This window comes from Amia ocellicauda, chromosome 21 (genome assembly GCF_036373705.1).
Source record: "Amia ocellicauda isolate fAmiCal2 chromosome 21, fAmiCal2.hap1, whole genome shotgun sequence".
NCBI classification, from domain to species: Eukaryota; Metazoa; Chordata; class Actinopteri; order Amiiformes; family Amiidae; genus Amia; species Amia ocellicauda.
The window spans coordinates 20,379,835-20,400,634 of NC_089870.1; the positions used below are offsets into that span (position 1 = coordinate 20,379,835).

Consider the following 20,800-nt stretch of genomic DNA (forward strand, 5'->3'; position numbering starts at 1 on the left):
GAGCCCGGTGGCTTTACCAGGGCGTCCTTAATTACCGTGTATGTGTGTGTGTGTGTGTGTACCAGCGTGGCCCTTGATGCTGGTTCCCCGTGCACAGGCGTTGGCTGCGGCCTCTGTCTTTTATGTCTTCACCGAAACACCCCTGTCGTGTATACGAGCATGGCCTATCTTTAGCCCCAGAGAACGCCTGGGTGTGAAGTGATGTGGTCAGTTAGTGTGGCAGCTCAGCTGTGAGTGATACTTCCTTAGATTAAGACGCGGAAGATGTTTGTCTCTCTCTGTAAGCGGATGGTAAGGAGCTGCCACTTTCATGCATTCTGTATTTCATTATATCTATATACTGTTTCCTTATTACCAGTGGCTTTAGGTATAGTGAGTATATTCTGGAGAAATCTGAGATGGAAGTTAAATAATTTAAGTTCACTCACTGCCTTGTCCTCGGTCCTGCCCGGTTCCTTCTACCCAGAGGATCTGCCGTGTTAAATTTAACAAGCTGCTAAAATTAAAACAGAGAGGGTGGCAGCCCAGCCCTCAGCATCGCTTCCCCCAATGAGCTGCAGCCTCCTCTGCTGATCTCCACATGACAGAGCTGGCTGTCTGTCTCTTTAAATACGTACGGATGGACACATATAAGCACCCTGTATTGTTTACCTCATTGCGATGGCAGAAGCCATGAATGATTGAATGAAGTTCTTCACGTACAGGTGACTTTGCCAGACACACACAGTGTTTTTTATATTTTAAGGACATTTTGTATTTGAAGGAAAACCCGTACATTGTTGAACGAGTTTTGCAAAAAAGTCACGTTACGTAAAAGTTACCGTGTCACTGTGCGGACCCCGACTCAGACGTGTGTGTTGCGTGTCCAGGACCTGCAGCGTGACATCGAGCAGCACACAGAGGGCGTGGCCTCGGTCCTGAACCTGTGCGATGTGCTGCTGCACGACGCGGACGCCTGCGCCAACGACGCAGAGTGCGACTCCATCCAGCAGACGACCCACAGCCTGGACCAGCGCTGGAGGAACATCTGCGCCATGTCGATGGAGAGGAGGATGAAGTGAGTACCGTGGTCCTGCCGGGGGGGAGGAGGGGCTGGGGAGGGGTATCAGAGTGCCGATTGACACCTCCGCTCTCCCGGCTGCAGGATCGAGGAGACGTGGCGGCTGTGGTGCAAGTTCCTGGACGACTACTCGCGCTTCGAGGACTGGCTGAAGACGGCCGAGAGGACCGCCGCCAACCCCAACTCCGCCGAGGTCCTGTACACCAGCGCCAAGGAGGAGCTGAAGAAATTCGAGGTCAGTTGAGCCCTCATCATCCTCCTCTTTTTAATTCAATGGCAGAAAGCTTCTTTATTGGTATTTATTACAGAAAAAGCAAGTCTTTCAAGATGCCCTCCCTCTCTCTGCTCGGAACGGCAGAAAAACAACAGCAGCTTCTTTAAATTGATGTTGAGCTGCCGTCACAAACCCCCCACAGAGCGATCAGGACCAGAAGTTCATTTTCTTTATAATTTGAATTATCCCAGCACGCGGCTCCTTTGATTGCTAATTGCTCTACTTGCTTCTCGGAACAAAGTCAATCCAAATACGTTTACTGGAAACTTATTAAGGCACAGTGAGGTGTCTTTTTAATCGTTAGTTAAGGCGCTCGCGTTCGTGGTTCGTGGACCTGGAGTGTGGTTTCCTGCCACCAGCACAGACAGTGATTGTGCCGGGGCAAACCGTTAACCGGTCTCTCTGTCCCTCCCTCTTCATTCTGTTTCTCTCCGTCCCTTCGTCTCTTCCTGTCTGTCTATCTCCTCTCTTTCAATTTCTCTGACTCTCCGTCCCTCCCTGTCCCACTCCTCTTTCCGTTTCTCTCGTCTCTCCATCACTTCATCTCTCCCTCTCTCTGTCCCTCTCCTTTCTGTTTCTGTCCCTCCATCTCTCCCTCTCTCCATCCCTCTGCTCTCTTTTGTTTCTCTGTCCCTCCATCTCTCCTTCTCTCCCTGTCCCTCTCCTCTCTTTCTGTTTCTCTCCGTCCCTCCCTCTCTCTCTCCCTCTACCTCTCCTCTCCTTCTGTTTCTCTCTCCTGGTTCCCCCAATGTGATCACCATCTCTCTCTCTATCTCTCTCAGGCGTTCCAGAGGCAGGTCCACGAGCGCCTCACTCAGCTGGAGCTGCTGAACAAGCAGTACCGCCGGCTGGCCCGGGAGAACCGCACCGACGCCGCCAGCCGGCTCAAGCTGATGGTGCACGAGGGCAACCAGCGTTGGGACAACCTGCAGCGCAGAGTGGCCGCCGTCCTGCGCCGACTCAAGGTGCGTCGCAAGCCGGTTGGAAAGTGACACCATGTCTAGGTTAGCCAATCACAGTCCGGCACACAACCACGCAGCGCAACAGCGCTACTCTCCCCTGGACAGCGATGACAGGGCAGCCCAAACCGCACTAAGCTTCCAGGATGTGGGTCATGTAGATTTGCCGATTGCTGCCAGTCCACTGTGTCAAACCAGGACCCAACAAAGGGGGGGATTGAGCCATCAAAACAGACAGCTGTGGCCATTGTACCAACCAGCCCAGGCGGACAGAAGATGCCCGGGGAGTTAGTTTTGTGCAGATCTTTTATTTTTTTCCTTCCCCTCACCCCTTTTGTTAAATGTGCTGTGGGGTTGGAAGCTGCAGCTGAGTCATGGCCTCTGGGTTTCGGATCGGCTCAGTCCGCATCCCTGAAGCCCGTCCAGCCGGCGAGAAGATGGCTTCAGTGCGGACCCACACCTCTCTCCCCGAGCCCACCATGCGCTCACTCGCATCCTCCCTGCTTAACTGCCTGCCTTTAATCCCTGTTTCTTTTCAAATGTGCAAATAAAAGTCCATTAATTTACTGCATCTTTAATCTGAGTAATTTGCTGTGCACAGCAGCTTAATCCTGCACCACAGAGTGCTTTAATACTCGAGTTATTATAAAAAGACTTTTGTAATCCCGCTTGGACTGGTCTGAACAATTTGCTGCAGGATTTTGAGTTTCTTAAATTGCATCTTTCACTTCAAGGTGTACTGGAGTAGGAAATCAGTCTCTGGTTCTGTCCAGCATGGTGTGAGAGAGTAAAGGCACGGGTCTGACCTCTCCTTCCCATCTCTCTCTCTTGCTTGCAGCACTTCACGTCTCAGCGTGAGGAGTTCGAGGGGACACGGGACGGGATTCTGGTGTGGCTGACGGAGATGGACCTGCAGCTGACCAATGTGGAGCACTTCTCCGAGAGCGACATCGAGGACAAGATGAGGCAGCTCAACGTGAGTCCACAGCGCGGGCACCGTCCATCGGCGGACAAGTTTCGGCACGTTGTGTGAAAATGGGGGAGGGCAGAAAAACATACGAAAATAACCAAGGATAAATGTGTGAACAGGGCTTCCAGCAGGAGATCACTCTGAACACGGACAAGATCGACCATCTGATCGTGTTCGGCGAGACGTTGATCCAGAAGAGCGCGGCGCTGGACGCTGTGGTCATCGAAGACGAGCTGGAGGAGCTGCACACCTACTGCCAGGAGGTCTTCGGCCGGGTGGCCCGCTTCCACCACCGCCTGACCAGCCGCCGGCCCGTGAGTGTCTCTCTCTCTCTGTTTCTGTCCCTGTCTCTATCTCTTCCCCTCTCTCCTTTCCTAAGTCCTTCCCAGAAATCTGACTCTCCCTCTCTCTCAGGTGGTGGAGGAGGAGCGAGACCTGTCCGACCGCGACACCGACCTGGACGAGCCCTCGGAGCTGCAGGCGGTGGACTGGCGGGGCGAGAAGGAGGGTCCAGTGCCCTCGCCTGGGCGGGAAGGCATGTGCCACCTGATGCCCCCGCCCTCCGGCCAGGAGCGCTCAGGCCGCGAGACCCCGGTCAGCGTGGACTCCATCCCCCTGGAGTGGGACCACACGGTGGACGTGGGCGGCTCTTCCTCCCACGAGGACGAGGAGGACGCCACGTTCTACAGCGCACTCTCGGGTGAGCATCTGTCTGTCCGCCCACAGTGATTCATGCATTCCTCCAGTGCAGCGTGTCCGTCCCGCTGTTGCCCCCCTGAGCAGACCCCGTGAGCGGAGACCCCCTGAATCGAACTCTTCTTCTTTTTTTCTTTTTCCAGATGTAGAAATCACAGAAACTCCAGAGTCCTTTGTTAAAACGACATTGAAAGCAACCTCGGGTAGGCACTTGCCTCATGCATGTGTCTTCACTCTGGTCTGGTTATGGCAAGGCATGAAACTCCTCCACCCCCTTCCCTGCGTCCCTAGCACCCTAATCCCCACCCGCCTCTTTCCCCTCTTCTTCCTCTTCCTTCCTCCCAGTATCTGGAACAGCGATCACCTCAAAGCCCCTTTGTCCTGTTCTCTCTGCGTTCACTTCCTCTTGCACTAATATATTGAAGCAGGCAGCCACTAATAGTCTTAACTCCCTGAGCTCCGGCCACAGGCGTGTGAAAGCTGCTCAGCCGCCTGAACGCTCTGCGACCCAAGGGGGCTGCGGTGGTTTTGGCACTGCATTGTGGGGGATTGACTTTCCGCAGCTGAGCTGGGCTTGGGGGCCTGACTGCTCGGTGCTGCCATGACACAGTCTCAGCCCTCTGTGTCCAGATTGTGTTGCATGAGAAGAAAATCTATTGGTGTCATGTGACGTGTTGCTGTCCTGTGTGGTACACGAGTTCTGCATGGATGTGACCTGCATTTCAACATACGTGTGTGTGTGTGTGTGTGTGTGTGTGTGTGTGTGTATATATATATGATATGTCTGTCTTTTATCTTCTTAGGAGTTGCTTTCAAGATACCAGTGTTCACAGTTTGTTTCTCTTATTCATATTTTCCTCCTTCACTACCCACTGCATTCACCCATCGATGTGTATCAGAGAAACGTACTTTATTCCGCCCCCTGTGGCTCCCATGCAGATGCACAATGACAGCCGTGGTGCCCGTGCAGAGCGGCCATGCCGTAGCGGTGCTGTGTGTAACAGGGCTCCTCTGCGTTGCAGGTAAAGGCGAGCCGCCCAGCTGGCACTCCCCCGAGCCCACGGACGGCAGGAAGCAGCGGCTCCAACGAGAGCTGCTCCAGGGCCTGGCCTCGGTCACCCCGGACACCAGCACCCCATACAAGCCCGGCTACGTAAGGCTGCTCCCTTTGCTTACTTAAAATCACACCATGTCATCCATTGTTCCATATTTTCTTGTGAAACGGTGATTGAAGCTGGTGCAGAAATGTTTCATTGGTTCTAATAACCAGAGCAGCTGATGTGACGTGTGTGTGTGTGTGTGTGTGTGTGTGTGTGGGGTAAGGTCTTGGTTATATAAGGAGGTAAATTAAAATAAGTTAAAACCTTATTCATTTGAGCTGGGAACGTTCTGGAAGTGGAAGAAATCGAACATGAATGATCACTGAAGTATGGAGACTGGCTTTGTGTCCTCCCAGCAGGTTCAGTTCATCTACACAACTGTAAATGCTGGTGGTTCCTTTAGTGGCTGATGACACGGTCACTATGCAGGCACTGTCTGTATCTGCGGGGAGAGAGGAAGCCCACAGCCCCAGATTTACAAAACTGTGAACTGCTCCCTGTTGCAGGTGAAGCTGATGTCCGAGTGCAGCGGCAGTCTGGACAGCGTGAAGAGAGTGAAGCTCATCCTCAATGACGAGGAGCTGCCGGATGAGCCGGGCCTGACCGGGCTCAGCGCCGCGGACAAGCAGTCGGGTACGTAGGTGCCCCTCGGCCGGACTCACAGCAGTCCGGGTCACCGAGCAGAAATCAGTGGTCTGGCACAGTCAGCATCTCCCGTCCCCATCTTTAAACGTTTAAAATCTAAGACACAGACTATTACACATTTTATTTAGTTCATTGTTTAACAGTCAAGCTTGTTTAGATCTATACCCTTCGCTTAAAACTGTGAGCAAACCGTAGGGACACAGCAATGAGGTGCTGAGTCACACAGGCCCAAAATCAGACCCATTGTGAGTGATTATCCGTCTGTTTGCAGATTCATTAACCACACTGACCTCGTCGCCCTCCCTCTCCCTCTCTCTTCTCCCCGCAGGCGTGATCGAGCGCTGGGAGCTGATCCAGGCCCAGGCTCTGAGCGATGAGCTGCGTATCAAACAGAACCTCCAGCAGTGGCAGCAGCTGAACTCTGACCTCAGTGACATCACCGCCTGGCTCAATGGCGTCCAGCCCCAGCTGGAGCAGCTGCAGAAGCTGGAGTCCTGCTCCAGCATCCAGGACCTGGAGAACAACATCAAGCAGCTCAAGGTAGGCGATCGCAGGTGGAGCTCACTGGTGTTCGGCTCCATTCGGGCCTTTGTGTGCACGTGTGTATCTGTGTGTGTACATGTGTATGTTGGTTTGCTTATATCTGAATGTCACCGCGCATCTTCACATGTACAGTGAGGGAAAAAAGTATTTGATCCCCTGCTGATTTTGTACGTTTGCCCACTGACAAAGAAATGATCAGTCTATAATTTTAATGGTAGGTGTATTTTAACAGTGAGAGACAGAATAACAACAAAACAATCCAGAAAAACGCATTTCAAAAAAGTTATAAATTGATTTGCATATTAATGAGTGAAATAAGTATTTGATCCTCTATCAATCAGCAAGATTTCTGGCTCCCAGGTGTCTTTTATACAGGTAACGAGCTGAGATTAGGAGCACTCTCTTAAAGGGAGTTACCTGTATAAAAGACACCTGTCCACAGAAGCAATCAATCAATCAGATTCCAAACTCTCCACCATGGCCAAGACCAAAGAGCTGTCCAAGGATGTCAGGGACAAGACTGTAGACCTACACAAGGCTGGAATGGGCTACAAGACCATCGCCAAGCAGCTTGGTGAGAAGGTGACAACAGTTGGTGTGATTATTCGCAAATGGAAGAAACACAAAATAACTGTCAGTCTCCCTCGGTCTGGGGCTCCATGCAAGATCTCACCTCGTGGAGTTTCAATGATCATGAGAACAGTGAGGAATCAGCCCAGAACTACACGGGAGGATCTTGATAATGATCTCAAGGCAGCTGGGACCATAGTCACCAAGAAAACAATTGGTAACACACTACGCCGTGAAGGACTGAAATCCTGCAGCGCCCGCAAGGTCCCCCTGGTCAAGAAAGCACATGTACAGGCCCGTCTGAAGTTTGCCAATGAACATCTGAATGATTCAGAGGAGAACTGGGTGAAAGTGTTGTGGTCAGATGAGACCAAAATCGAGCTCTTTGGCATCAACTCAACTCGCCGTGTTTGGAGGAGGAGGACTGACCCCCAAGAACACCATCCCCACCGTCAAACATGGAGGTGGAAACATTATGCTTTGGGGGTGTTTTTCTGCTAAGGGGACAGGACAACTGCACCGCATCAAAGGGACGATGGACGGGGCCATGTACGTCGGGTGAGAACCTCCTTCCCTCAGCCAGGGCATTGAAAATGGGTCGTGGATGGGTATTCCAGCATGACAATGACCCAAAACACACAGCCAAGGCAACAAAGGAGTGGCTCAAGAAGAAGCACATTAAGGTCCTGGAGTGGCCTAGCCAGTCTCCAGACCTTAATCCCATAGAAAATCTGTGGAGGGAGCTGAAGGTTCGAGTTGCCAAACGTCAGCTTCGAAACCTTAATGACTTGGAGAGGATCTGCAAAGAGGAGTGGGACAGAATCCCTCCTGAGATGTGTGCAAACCTGGTGGCCAACTACAAGAAACGTCTGACCTCTGTGATTGCCAACAAGGGTTTTGCCACCAAGTACTAAGTCGAAGGGGTCAAATACTTATTTCCCTCATTAACATGCAAATCAATTTATAACTTTTTTGAAATGCGTTTTTCTGGATTTTTTTGTTGTTATTCTGTCTCTCACTGTTAAAATACACCTAGAATTAAAATTATAGACTGATAATTTCTTTGTCAGTGGGCAAACATACAAAATCAGCAGAGGATCAAATACTTTTTTCCCTCACTGTATGTATGTGTGTGTATGTATGTGTGTGTGTGTGTGTGTGTGTGTGTGTGTGTGTGTATGTATCTGTGCGTTTGTCTGAAACTCACCACCCATCTTCCCGTCCTCAGGAGATGCAGAAGGCCTTCGACCGGTACAAGGCTGTGATGATCTCGGTGAACCTGAGCAGCCGGGACTTCCAGCAGGGCGGCAGCGCGGAGGAGCGGGAGATGCAGGACGGGCTGCGTACCATGAACCAGGGCTGGGTGCAGGCCTGCGGGGGGCTGGAGCGCTGGGAGGAGGGCTTGCAGGGGGCGCTCATGCAGTGCCAGGTACGTGGAGACTAATAATTAATATGTAGTCTCTGTGTCAGTGTTCATTCCCTGAGGCCTTGACCCCTGACCCCCGACCCTCTGCCTGCAGGAGTTCCACGAGACGACGCATGCGCTGCTGCTGTGGTTGGCCCGTGCCGAGAGCCGCCGCTTCGCCTTGCAGCTCCAGGCCCCCGGCACCGAACACGCGGCCCTGCAGGAGCGCCGCCAGACCCTCCTGGTAAGCAACTCTGCTCCGGCCCCCAGCAGACACACCCAGTTCAAATAAAAGTGCAGGAATTAAACTAAAGGAACTAAGGATTTGTAGATACCAGTAGTTCCCAGATCTCTCCCACAAGGATTCGTTGTCGTCAGCGCTGTCCAGAGCTCCCTACTGCTTCGTCCATTTTCCTTGGCTGCTTCCTCTCGGTTTCACACCAAAGTGAGCGTCCCACATGTGCGGCACTCGAGAAAGCGATCCACCTTTAAAAAGTGGCACCCCTATTTAAAAAATAGCCGAGAGGCTTCCTGGAAGAGCTGGCAATCGATTGCTTCTGGCGTTGATGGAATCGGTTTGACCAAAACAGCGTCAGATTCCTTCCCGATTCTTTTCACTCGGCTCCACTCAGGGGGGCCCTGATTAATGATCGTTTCCAGTGGCTGTGGTGTTCACGCTGTGTCACGCAAAATAGTTTAAACATCTGTGCAAACAGGCGATCCCTCCCCTCTGTATGAAACAGATTTGGTCCAGAATAGGAAATAGTTCAGTAAATAGTTTATAAACCCTGAATCTTGTCTCACTCTCTGTTGTCCAGTGCAGTGGTCCAACTTTTCCAGGGAGCTTTGAGACCTGAGGGCATGTAAACACGTGACAATTAAGCGAATAATTAGTCCAATTAGGTCAGTGAGAGCTCAGCTGGAGCAGCATAAGAGATACCGTGGATGCCCAGGCTCAGGGTATCAGACTCTAGCTGTACACTAATCTTCCTAAAGAGGAGCAGTTTTTGGTGGAGGACTGGTTGTCCTCCAGGTTCCTTCTGGCATTTGGTTCAATCTGCTGTCCACCAACGCCATGACCCCTGACCCCCTCTGTCGCAGGCACTGGAGGCGGAGCTACGCGAGCGGCAGACGCAGCTGTGCCCCCTGCAGGAGATCTCGGCGCAGCTGCTGCTGGAGCCGGGCGAGGAGGAGGGCTGCGAGGCGCGGGAACGGGTGCACGTCATCGGCAACAAGTTGAAGCTGCTCCTGCGCCAAGTCTCCCAGGACCTGCTCACCCTGCAGGACCAGCTGGTAGGGACTTGGGTACCTGATCACAGACTAACATGTTCCCAGTCTTTCAAAATGTAGAAATACTGTTTTATTGGGAAAGTATTTTACATTTCAAATAATAAAAACAGTCAATACAAATTTTAATACTTTTTAAATCAATTCAAAATGTAGAAAGTTGTTGAATTAGGATTCATTTTCCAGCTCAGACTTCTGTGCACCTGGGTTGAGGCTTCGCTTGCCCAGGAAACGTGCCTCGGTGTCGGGGGTTGGCTCTCGAATGGATGGCTGTTCTGGGTCAGGCTGGAGGGTTGGCAGACAGTTTTATGGGGTTCACGGTCAGGGTTCGATGTCTGGGATGTGCTGGGGCTGTCAGACTGCTCTACAATGTTTTAGAAGTCGTCTGCTTTAGATATAAAATGTTCTATTTATTATGGATTTGGCGTGCCGAATTCAAATATGACAATTAAAACAACTAATTGTCTACTGTTCCCAAGATATTTCAGTTTTTACGTCTATGTATGTTGTGTACATAGTAGAGTTTTAACCATTAATTGTAAACCTAGGTCTTTTCATGTGTTTACGGTTGCTTTACATAATATGTTAAGTTATGATCGCATCATCCATGACTTACAGGAAAAACATGATGCAATTCATATCATGTATGATGCAATACCAGGTTCAGATTGCATCATTCATTGTTTTGCTTAAAAAGCAAGTACTGTCCAAACCCAGTCATAGATTTATTCATAGATCCAGCCACTTCTGGTTTAAACTGAGATCCCTTCCCTTTACAACTAACTCATCCTCCGCCATTCCCAAGTCAAGGGTCGTATATACTGACCCAGTAGCATATCTTGACAACCAAAGCCGATCGACAATTTTAAGCATCATTTTCGTTATCAGTGACCCAGAATTGGTAAAGTCTGACTACATTTATTTCGGAAGCATTCTGGTGGTAGACCAGTGTTGCCAACTCAGGCTCTGACATCTTGGGGTTTCCCCTCAGGACTGCTCCCCCGTCGCGTCGGGAGATGAAGCGGATCACGGGCGAGCGGTGGCCGGCGACCCGCTCCTCCAGACCAAGGTATGGCTTTAAATAGACGGATACGAGAAAAAGCGCCTCTAGCTCTCGTCCGCTGGGATCCAGTACTGTGTCCTGACGTCCGTGTGTTGTGTTTGCAGGAGGCGGGTGCCGAGGCCGGAGCAGCGGGGGCCCAGGACCCGGGCGGCAACAGGTAAGACTGTCTCTCCGTCTCCATGCGTTCAGACCCCGGGAGTGTGTCATGCTGACCGATTCAAGTTCGGTCCATGCATTACGAGACCAGGGGCACTATGAGCTCAACACAGCTCCGATTGTGTTGAAGAGTAAGTCTTTACAGCTCTGTGGGCAAATGGGTGGGTTGGCAGCAGATGGGCTCTGGGATTTAAATACACACTCCTGCAAAAGCCGGTTTAATGACTTCGCCCTCGTGCAGCAGTGATTGATATTCCTGCCATGTCCCGCGCTGTGAGCTTTAATTGCGCAGGTTGACAGCGCCGCCCCGCGCTGGACAAGTTCCACATAACGTGGGTGGCAGAGGGTTCTGGCGTGGGGATAGATAGGGGGTGGAATCCAGGCTTGTGTGGCACTCGCCAGATATCTGCCCTTTGTCACGCCACACTGTGCCAGGAGGCTCCCCTGCTGATCTGTACAGACACTGCCAAAGATCAGGCAGGGGGTGGGGGGATAAGTCAATAAAAGCTTTTTCAACTGGCTGCTAAACACCAAGTTGTCAGGTTGTGTGGAGATCCCAGCGGCCGTCACACACTGCGTCAACTATGTATTTCCAGTTACTTTTTTTGTATCCTGTTTCACAATTACTAGTTGAACGTATCTGAACATTATTAAAAGTCCCTCCTTGTTGGGACGACGTTAGTAATCTCACATTGTGTCTTTAATCTTCTTAGGTTGTGCGATGTTGTTGCTGTACAAATAAGTTTACATTTTCAAATACAACCACTAGTGGAAATACATAAATACTTTTAAAACAGTCTCTATATACATCTATATACATTTGTCATTGTTCAGACCTCCTCCTCTCTCCAGGAGTGCGAAGCGCGACGTCTCCCCTCCGAGGTCCTTCTTCTACCGGGTCCTGAGGGCCGCCTTCCCCCTCCACCTGCTGTTCCTGCTGCTGCTGGTGCTGGCCTGCCTGGTGCCCCTGTCGGAGGAGGACTACAGCTGCACCCTGTCCAACAACTTCGCCCGCTCCTTCTACCCCATGCTGCGCTACACCAACGGCCCCCCGCCCACGTGAGAGAGAATGGGGGGGAACCCAAATCCCGGGGACAGCATCAATCACTGGACCAGTCGGTGCTCCTGCTGCGGACACTGGACCTCTTTTTATAGCATAGGACACGGCCTATATTTTAATCTTTTGTACATACCTGGGAATGGTTCGAATGCGTGTTTTTTCTTGTTTTTGTTTGGGTTGTTTATAATGCTGCATTTTATGCGATAATTACCCTTTTCTGCGGGGGAGGGCGTCCATCTTCAGTCTTCCAGGCGCCTGTTTAAGCTCTCAATTACCTTAATGAATCCAATTATTCTGCCAGCTGGACATATATTACATTTCTTCACAGTTTTTTTTGTTTTGTTTGCTTTTACAGTTTTTTTTAACATAAATCATTAAAAGTGGAGATTTGGAGAGGAATCTTAAATGTGTTTAATTAGCTAATTAGACTAATTGAGGGGACAGGAGGGAAGCCAGGAGTTTTGTTTCAGGGGTCACCCGTGTCCCCCCACTGAAGCCTGTGTGCAACAGAAACAATATCCAGAGTCTTTTCTAGGATAAATCCCTGTCCGAGTCACAGATTAGAATATTTATTTCAGTGCGAATTTGAGTGAGAAACTTATTTCTTCAGTTGGTGATTTTTTGTTTTTTAAGGGCTTATTCAAAGATTGTATGTAAAAGGATTCGCTTCCTCTCTCCAGCGTGTGAGACTTTCTATTCAGTGTTGTCCTCAGGAAGACCGGTGCGCCTTTCGCCCCGGCTGCATCACCGGGTGTAATTTATTTGTCCTCTCGAGTCGACTCCTGCCACGTTCGATGGGAGAGGCTCAGAGCTGGTAAACTGGAGATGCTATCAGGACCGATCAGTTTCTGAAGATCCCTATAATGGTTGTGGGTACTTTTATGGGTACTGCTTTATCTGCACGAGGTCTGACACACTGTATTTATTGTTACGATACTCTTGGGTTTGATTCTAGTTGTGATTTACAGCATAAACTATGTAAAAAACATGTATAAATGGTGGGGGGGGGGTCTTGATTGTATAAAAATAATAATCCTGCTACTTTAGTAGATTTCGATTTTCTATGGCAACTACTGCACGGTCCCGAAAGACCGCAGATCATACGAAATAGCGGTGTGTACATTATCTGATTTATATTGGAAAGCTATTTATGGGATGTATAGTGTAAACCCTTTTTACATGACAATAAACACAGTCTGCCATGCTCAACAATGCACCGAGTGGCTCGTGCTTGACCTGTGTGAAGTTTTTTATCGTGAACGCCTTTGGACTAGCTGGGAAAGAGAGAACCTACCTGCACTACGAGTCCAGGTGGGCTGCTCCGCTCCACGGTGGGAGGATGTGGTTTTGCTGGGGCTGGAATGGGGCGAAGACTGTTGATGCAGGTTCAGCATGGCGAGGGGAGCTGGGCGTCAAGGCTGCCGGGGTGAACGGGTGGTGAGGGGATTATGGTGCCATCTGTTCTTCTTACAAAGAGCAGCTCTGCAACCATAGCGCTCTACCCACCACAAGGTCAGAGTAAATACAGCACTTTCATTAACAAATACGGAGCACGGAGTGAGGAATCGACACTGCAGGCTGAGCTGCACACTGTCTCTGAATTAGAGTGGCTTTCCAAGTAAAGTCAGAGAGTGAGTATCCACGGCCTAAATAGAGGCTTCTCTCTCTCTCTCTCTCTCTCTCTCTCTCTCTCTCTCTCTCTCTCATATCATTACCAACAACCTCACAGCACTCAACATTGGACTAACAGGAATGAAAACAGAATGCTGTATAAAGATAATTAATAGCAAAACAATCTTAGGAACTATTTTGATTGTGCCAAATGGATATCAAAGCTGCTCACCTACTGAGCTGAGACGCGTCCTTCAGGGGTACATGGTTTCCACAGCACCCGGCTGCCCGTGGGTTGGGCACTAAAGTCACTACCAGGCGGACAGGATGAGAAGAAATCAAAACACACGGATAAAAACAGCAGCTAATTTAAAGCAACCCACAACCCCTGCAGGAACATGATCCCACAGGACTGGGCCGAGCTGCCCCTGCTGTGAGCTGTTATCTGTGGGAACGCTACACACGTCCACAATGCTGCCCCCTATAGATGGACAAGAGATAGACGTCAGAATGGATTGAGATGCGTCCGCCCTACAGTATTGACAATGGCTTCAAAATGAATCTCAAAGTTTGTGTTGAAGCATACGGTGGCCATGAAGTGCAAAACACAATACAACTATATTGAGAACTCCAAACATACTGAGAATGAGAGCATTAGCGTTTCAAAGGGAAAGCAAACATACATGTATAACCATAGGCACAGGAAGGTGCTTTATATACGATCTTTATCAATACATTGCTAACACTGAGTGGTTGAAATGGCAGAGTTTTATGTGATGCTGGATTTGTAAGTTTAATATGAATCAACTATGTAATTAATGTGACTAGTCAGTCAGATATGCATTGATGGGTGAATTGACACACCAGATAGACAGATTAACACAATGACTTGACAGATTAATGCAATAATCAATGTACTACTCAATGGACAAACTGCTTGCTGAATGGCCAAATTGATTAATCAGTTTCTGAATGAACTACCAAACTGAGGGATGAATACTTTTGGCACAAACCGCTAATGCCAAGAGATAATGTAATGTGAAACCTGTTTTAGCCTATTCCCCTGTGTGGCTCAGCTCTCCTGTAAAAGTGCACTTTATATCTAGTTTTCATCATACAGCTTGCTGTTACATTGCTCGTGTTGTTTGCCCCTGTGTCCCCTTGCCCTGAGCTATAATAAATAAATAAATACATAAATAAATAAATATTGCTACTGCTAACTGTCCAGATTCATTGCATATTACTTTTCCCACGTTTGCTATGTCTGTAGTGGTCAGATCGCAGCTATAGACCTTATCATTCACAGAGCAGCTTCATATTGTGATTCTTTATTTCTTAGCAGACGCCCTTATCCAGGGCGACTTACAAAACATAAGAGCAATACAAAAGTGCAACTCAGTCTACAATTACAAGTTCAAAATTACACGTGCATAAGAAAATATACAGTTAATACAAGTCCTACATCCTAGATTGTGAGCTAATAATTGCAGACAAGATGTGGATTCCTAGTTAATAGCTCAGGGCAAGGGCACACAGGGGCAAAAACTAGATATAAAGAGCACTTTTACAGGAGAGCTGAGCCACACAGGGGCAATAGCAACTCAATTATTGGAGTTAGTTTCAAATAAATGTATACATTATGAAAAAATAAGACAATACATTATATATATATATATATATATATCGTGTGTGTATATAATATCTGTTGCTCTGCTGCTGACAGTGACAGTGAATGATGAGGTCTGACCTCTACAGACATGCACCCTGTAACCAGCACTGAGATCCACTGGGCTCAGTGCGCATGTCAACCAGGCGTGGGAAAACACTCTTAATAACCGAGACGATCACAACATCTAACAGAAATCAACTGAAAAACAGCCCACTTTCATAAAGATTGAAAAGTGATGGTTAAAGTGTATATTTATCAAGCAAACTGAAAGGCAAAATAACAACCAAGAGTCCACTTACCGTGAGCCGTGGTGTTGTCCCGCAGTCCCATACAATCGCTTGACACACAAACACAACAGGACTCCGTGCAGTTGGCCATGAAGCAAACATTTTCACCCTTAGTATGTTTAGTATGTTATATGTCAAGAAACGACCTGCTGTGTTTTTCTCACGCACGCAAAGCGCTGAGCTGACGTCATCAGAGTGAGTCCCAGCTGCGCCGGTGACGTAATCGGGAAACCCCGCCACGCTGCTGTCCGACAGGGGCGCCAATTAGAGCCAATTAGAGGCTAATGAGTCAATTAGAGGCTAATGCGGTCGAGCTTGACGTGGGGAAATGAGCGCTGCTCTCTCTGCTGGCGTGGTGGCTCAGCGGGCTAAGCTTAGCTTCCCACCCACAGGACTCGCACTTAGAGTCCCTAGATACTGTGGCCCCTGGCCTCTCCATGAGCATCCAGATCGAGCCCCGGCGGGGATCTGGCTTCTGATGGGGTGAGTTTCGTTGGCGGTCGTTCTCTACCATGCTGGCAAATTTTGGGTTGAATCGCCGTTTTCAGGCGATTCCCCAAAAAATGGGTTTCAAATGGGTTTAAGTGGGTTCTTAACATCTGATCAATTGTAAAAACTGGCGCCTTTTATCACTGGGGAAGTGGATGGCGGCTATGAGAGGTGCACAGGGTCAGAAAAGAGAAGGAAGACTGCATGGGCGAATGCATTTATTGTTATTTATATATATTTATTATGGTAATAAGATTGTACTAGAACACCGTCCCGCTGTCAGGTGAGACGAGGCGATGCTGGGGCGGCCACCTCAGGTCGCATCATTGTTAGTATCATATTGCAAAAGATACGAAGTAAATAATATTAATGAGATGAAAATGAACTCCTACGGTCAAATGCAACGAACTTGCAAAGTTATTATGGAGGACTATCCACGCCACAATTTAAAATAACTGCACAGAGACAATAATACATAAATACATGTTGAAATAAATATATAAACAAATACTGAAATAAACATGGATATGTTTCTATTTATTCTTGTATTTATAACATGCATTCATTGATTTAGTTCAACTTGTATTTATTAATTTATTCCAACATTATTTATTTCCCGTTTGCAGCTTTGCTATTTACATTTCCAAGTGTCTTCTCTAGAACCGCATACTACATACCTACATTTCAGCAGCAGTGTGCAGTTTGCATGTTGCACGTAGTACATGCATGTGTAGGATGCACTGTGCGCTAATGGTTTGGGCTCTGGACTCATAAGGGGAAGGGCGTGGGTTCAAATCCCGGGTGGGGCAGTGCTGTCGATTGCTCCAGCTGTATAAATGGATACAAATGTAAGTCGCCCTGGATGAGAGTAAATGACTCATAATGTAATGTAGTGGTAGAAGTACCGTGTCTATTGTACGTGTGTGTGGATGGGCTGTAATGAGAGTGTGATGGAATGACCGGACAGATCCCTTTCTTTGGGTCGGCTGACTAATAATGAGAAATGACTTCATGATTTTACTTTCGCTCGGCAGCGCCCCCTGCGTTGGTTTTGTTACAGTGTTTTTGATAGAGCTCTGGGTTCTAAAGGACTGCTGTCATATCTACACATACATCATCTGGACTTACATGCTAGTGCGCTTGCGGAGATCCTGGGCCTGCTGACGGTCAGGCTCGATCAGATGGCAGTGTAGACGATCCGGATCAAATTCGTCGTTACATTTGTCTACAGAAAAAGCGGTAATGAGTTTGATGAGGGGGCAAAAAGTAATTAATAAATAAAACAAAACAGTGCTTGTACATTGCAAACTTTAGAAACCAAATAATATTGTAGGGTTATTGGATACCAACGCAGAGCAGTATGGCGGATACAATGACAGGAAGTAAACAAACCAGTCGGGTGTACGGCAAGCCACCAGGGTCATGCGGTAGTGAACGCGGTGGGGCAATAACAGTGTATTGTGGTACACACAGTCGTGCATGCGCTGTACGGCTTTAATGAGCTCAGAAGGGCCACTTCAGCTTCGGCCCCTTGCCCCACTGCGCATGTGCGTGTCATTTCCCGCGTGTGGCGCAGAGTTCAGCAGTCCTGCACAATTCCCCCGATCCCATTGGAGGAGCAGCGCAGATCTGCACACAACTGTGCAATTCTGCGCCACCAAAACGCGCCCTGAGTTACTGCGGTTTTGAGTCCTGCACCAATGTGACCCAGATGACAGAGTCGATGTATTGTGTCAGTTTTTCTTTGTTGTCATTTGAAGACCGTACTGAACTCCAATGTTTAGGTCCCCATCAAGTGACAGATCTGGTGATGCCCCAGAAGGGAAAATAAAAAACAGGGCTTTGAATACGGAATGGTTCAAGAAGAAAAAGTGTCTTAATTACCGCTAGCCTTATTGGAAAATCACATTTTTGTTTTTCTTGTATTTGACTGAGACAGACCGTGAGGACAAACTACAAGGACCTAAAACACTTGTCAGAGAGACCGGAGGGCTGCACTACGAAGCGAGGTAACTGCTTATCCAGGTCAGTTCGGGAGTAACTGTGAGGTCGGGTGTATCTTCCCGGTTAACCCGCACTATGAAGGTGGGTAAGTATTTCTGAGGTCTGCGGTCAGGGCAGTATACGCGCATCTCTGCACTGCTGAGCAGGGTCTGCCGCTAAACTCCGTTACCCAATATACGCAGCGCCTCTCCGCCACAGTCTTGTCGGGACCCAGTCGACACTGGGCCCGGGCTGTGAGAGGCTCACTCCGCAGGGCGAGGGTGTGTAGAGACCAGGCAGCTCCTCTAGCTCACCCCGGTGATGCTCTCTGTGAAAGATACCGAGTCTCATCCGAGGGAATTCAGTGTCTTTGCCGCTTCTAGGGCCAGCCGTGTCAATGGCGCTCGGAGTGATGCCCTCACTGTGACCAGACAGGGGGTCTTGCTGGGCGGTGTTTGGCAGAGGACACTGCATGCATCCCATCAGTGAAGCTGCACCTCTGAGCAGCAATACTGTCCACTGCGCAGCTCGCAAGGTGGCACTCGCTCTCACTGAACTGCTGATGCGTGTGTTGTGTCCCTGGCCGTTTAAGCCTCTAGAGATCAAAGAGGCTTTTTATGCGATCGCAAGTAATTCGCAAAATAAAAATACTTGGTCTATTTTTAATATGCATATGCTGGGCCTATATGCAGAACACATTTTTCCAGGTGATTGGTGTGATTGACTGTGCGTATATCCCCATTAGAGCACCCCTGGGAGCACATGAGGTGGATTAAGTGAATAGGAAGTCATTTCACAGCATTAGTGTTCAGGTATTTGATCATATCATATTTTATCTGACATGTAGGCTAGTCTACATTATTTTCTCCTTAAAACGTCTACTTATATTCAAGACAATTAAAGACACATTAGGTGGTGAGCCACGACCAAGAGTGGATTCCTGAAATATTCGTGAATCATGCCCTCCTCCAGTTTTCACTCTGCCTTTTTGCTGTTTGCTGTGAACACATGAATAGGCTATTATAAGTGTAGGCTACACACCACATCTGTACTGTGTACTACTGATGAGAAGTATTAATACACACCACCTGATATAATATTTGTATATTTCATCCGGACTTGTTACAGGTGCTCTTTCCACTGGGGCTGCAGCTGAAATTATTGTTAGAATGAAGTTATTCTTTACACAATGGCATTACATTCACACAGGCAGCCCTACAGCCTAGTGCTTTAGTAGATCTTAATTCATTAACAGTGAGCAACGGGTCAATTTCAGAGATATAGCCCATGTGTAGGCTATAATTGAATTGAACATTTTTAGATTGAGAAAATAGTCTATCATATTACAAATAAAATAATAATCTGTAAGACAAAATAGAGAACATATGACAAGAACACTGTTCTTACCAATTGACTCTGTCGGCAATGCGCTGCCAACAGGCCTCCTTGGCTTTGTTGGCGCCACGGTGTTACATGGAGCCGCTAACGTTTCTTTAACCTCATATCCTGACATTATCAGCTGCATTATTCCGGGGACAGTCCAGCGCACAGACACTGCGCACACACTGAGCATGGGCACCCACTTCACGTGAACGCGCACTAACTCCAGTTCAGTTCACACCGAGTCAACTAACCGACATCTTAACCACCGCCGTAGTGCCGGTTAACACCAGTTTAGGCACTCAGAGTTTGTCAACCCTGACTTTCCTTGATAACCCCGAGTTAAATCTGAGTAGGTTAAACTCCCTTCGTAGTACACCCCTCAGGATAGCATGACAGTGTTTAAGGGACATAAAAAGAGTCCAGATTGAGCCGCTGATTGGTTGTGTCCAGTGCAGGAGGACATTAATAAGGGGTCTCACAGCGCATGTGTGACACACACACACACAAAGCACCTTGGCACATCATTTACATTTAAATTTGTTTTTTTACAATAATGTAAAAATCTATTTTTTTTACAAATAACATTCTGGCGAATCACAATTGTCATTTATTGTTGTAATATGTTTTTTCACGATTATTGGCTTTCACAAATGGCAGTAACTCAAAAACTGAATTGTATCATTGACTGTACAGCAACGTCATCTTCAATCAGAGACCACTTACCTTTTAAACTTGTTGGACCCGTTTGTGGGTAATGTAATGACTGGGGTGTAAATATACATGTTACACGTGTTCGTAGGTCTATCTGGCCCCACCAGTTGATAAACCCACCAGCTGCCACTGATGAAAGCAGACCAGGGGGGTGGATGGCTTGGCAGGTCTCAGTGTCCACTGGGCAGCCATGACACAAGGACATCAATAAGTGCTGAACCACCCTGCTGGGGCCCGGGCTGGGAAGCCTGGTTTCACTTGGCAGTGAAGCCACTTGACCCCTGTTGGACTCAGACTGGTTTAATACAAAATAACAGCTGGACTTTCAATCTACCCCTCATATCTCCCTGAGGCCAGACCAGGTACAGTCCTACAGAATACAACCAAACCCCCCCAAAAATATTAATAATAAGAAAATAGTCAGTTGTATTTGATACATTACATCAATACATTAATCAATTGGACATTATCTTGCTAAAGCAAAGTGGTATCACCACCTCTTATCCTCCTGAGCCCATTCTGGGATGGTTCCCGGAGAAGCACATGTCCTTCCCCAGCCTGGCACATCTGCTTAATGATGTCTGCTGTCTGGCTCTCCACAGACTCAGGTTTCCAGCCGAACCCATGTGGTTATTGGCTGCGTCATTCGCGTTCAAATAGGAAAGCATCTCAAAGCAGTCTGTATCGCAAATAAGAGGAGACCTTTGCAAAGAGTAACAAAACTAAACTAAACATGTATCACCTGTTTCAGGACAGAATCAAACCAAGAAAAAGTTATGTAAAGATAAATATATCAATGAGCTGCATCTTTTGGTTTGGGCTCCAGTTTGCAGGCACTTGTATAGTATTATACAATCTGCTCAATGCACTTCACCACAA

The 20,800-nt window shown here is 48.2% G+C and overlaps 1 protein-coding gene across 1 annotated transcript in view; it reads left to right on the top strand.

The window, feature by feature from the left end:
- The window catches only part of syne2b (spectrin repeat containing, nuclear envelope 2b), a 107,339-nt gene extending 94,339 nt beyond the window's left edge, over positions 1-13,000 (top strand). Inside the window, exons 105-120 of the mRNA XM_066694048.1 lie at positions 870-1,057; positions 1,145-1,295; positions 2,117-2,299; positions 3,132-3,269; positions 3,383-3,577; positions 3,678-3,963; positions 4,103-4,162; positions 4,982-5,112; positions 5,566-5,692; positions 6,033-6,244; positions 8,046-8,246; positions 8,338-8,466; positions 9,324-9,515; positions 10,501-10,578; positions 10,677-10,729; positions 11,563-13,000. Coding sequence (XP_066550145.1) covers positions 870-1,057; positions 1,145-1,295; positions 2,117-2,299; positions 3,132-3,269; positions 3,383-3,577; positions 3,678-3,963; positions 4,103-4,162; positions 4,982-5,112; positions 5,566-5,692; positions 6,033-6,244; positions 8,046-8,246; positions 8,338-8,466; positions 9,324-9,515; positions 10,501-10,578; positions 10,677-10,729; positions 11,563-11,791 — 2,553 coding nt within the window. The 3' untranslated portion in view covers positions 11,792-13,000. The remainder of the gene's footprint in view (positions 1-869; positions 1,058-1,144; positions 1,296-2,116; positions 2,300-3,131; positions 3,270-3,382; positions 3,578-3,677; positions 3,964-4,102; positions 4,163-4,981; positions 5,113-5,565; positions 5,693-6,032; positions 6,245-8,045; positions 8,247-8,337; positions 8,467-9,323; positions 9,516-10,500; positions 10,579-10,676; positions 10,730-11,562) is intronic.
- The last annotated feature ends 7,800 nt before the right edge of the window (positions 13,001-20,800 follow it).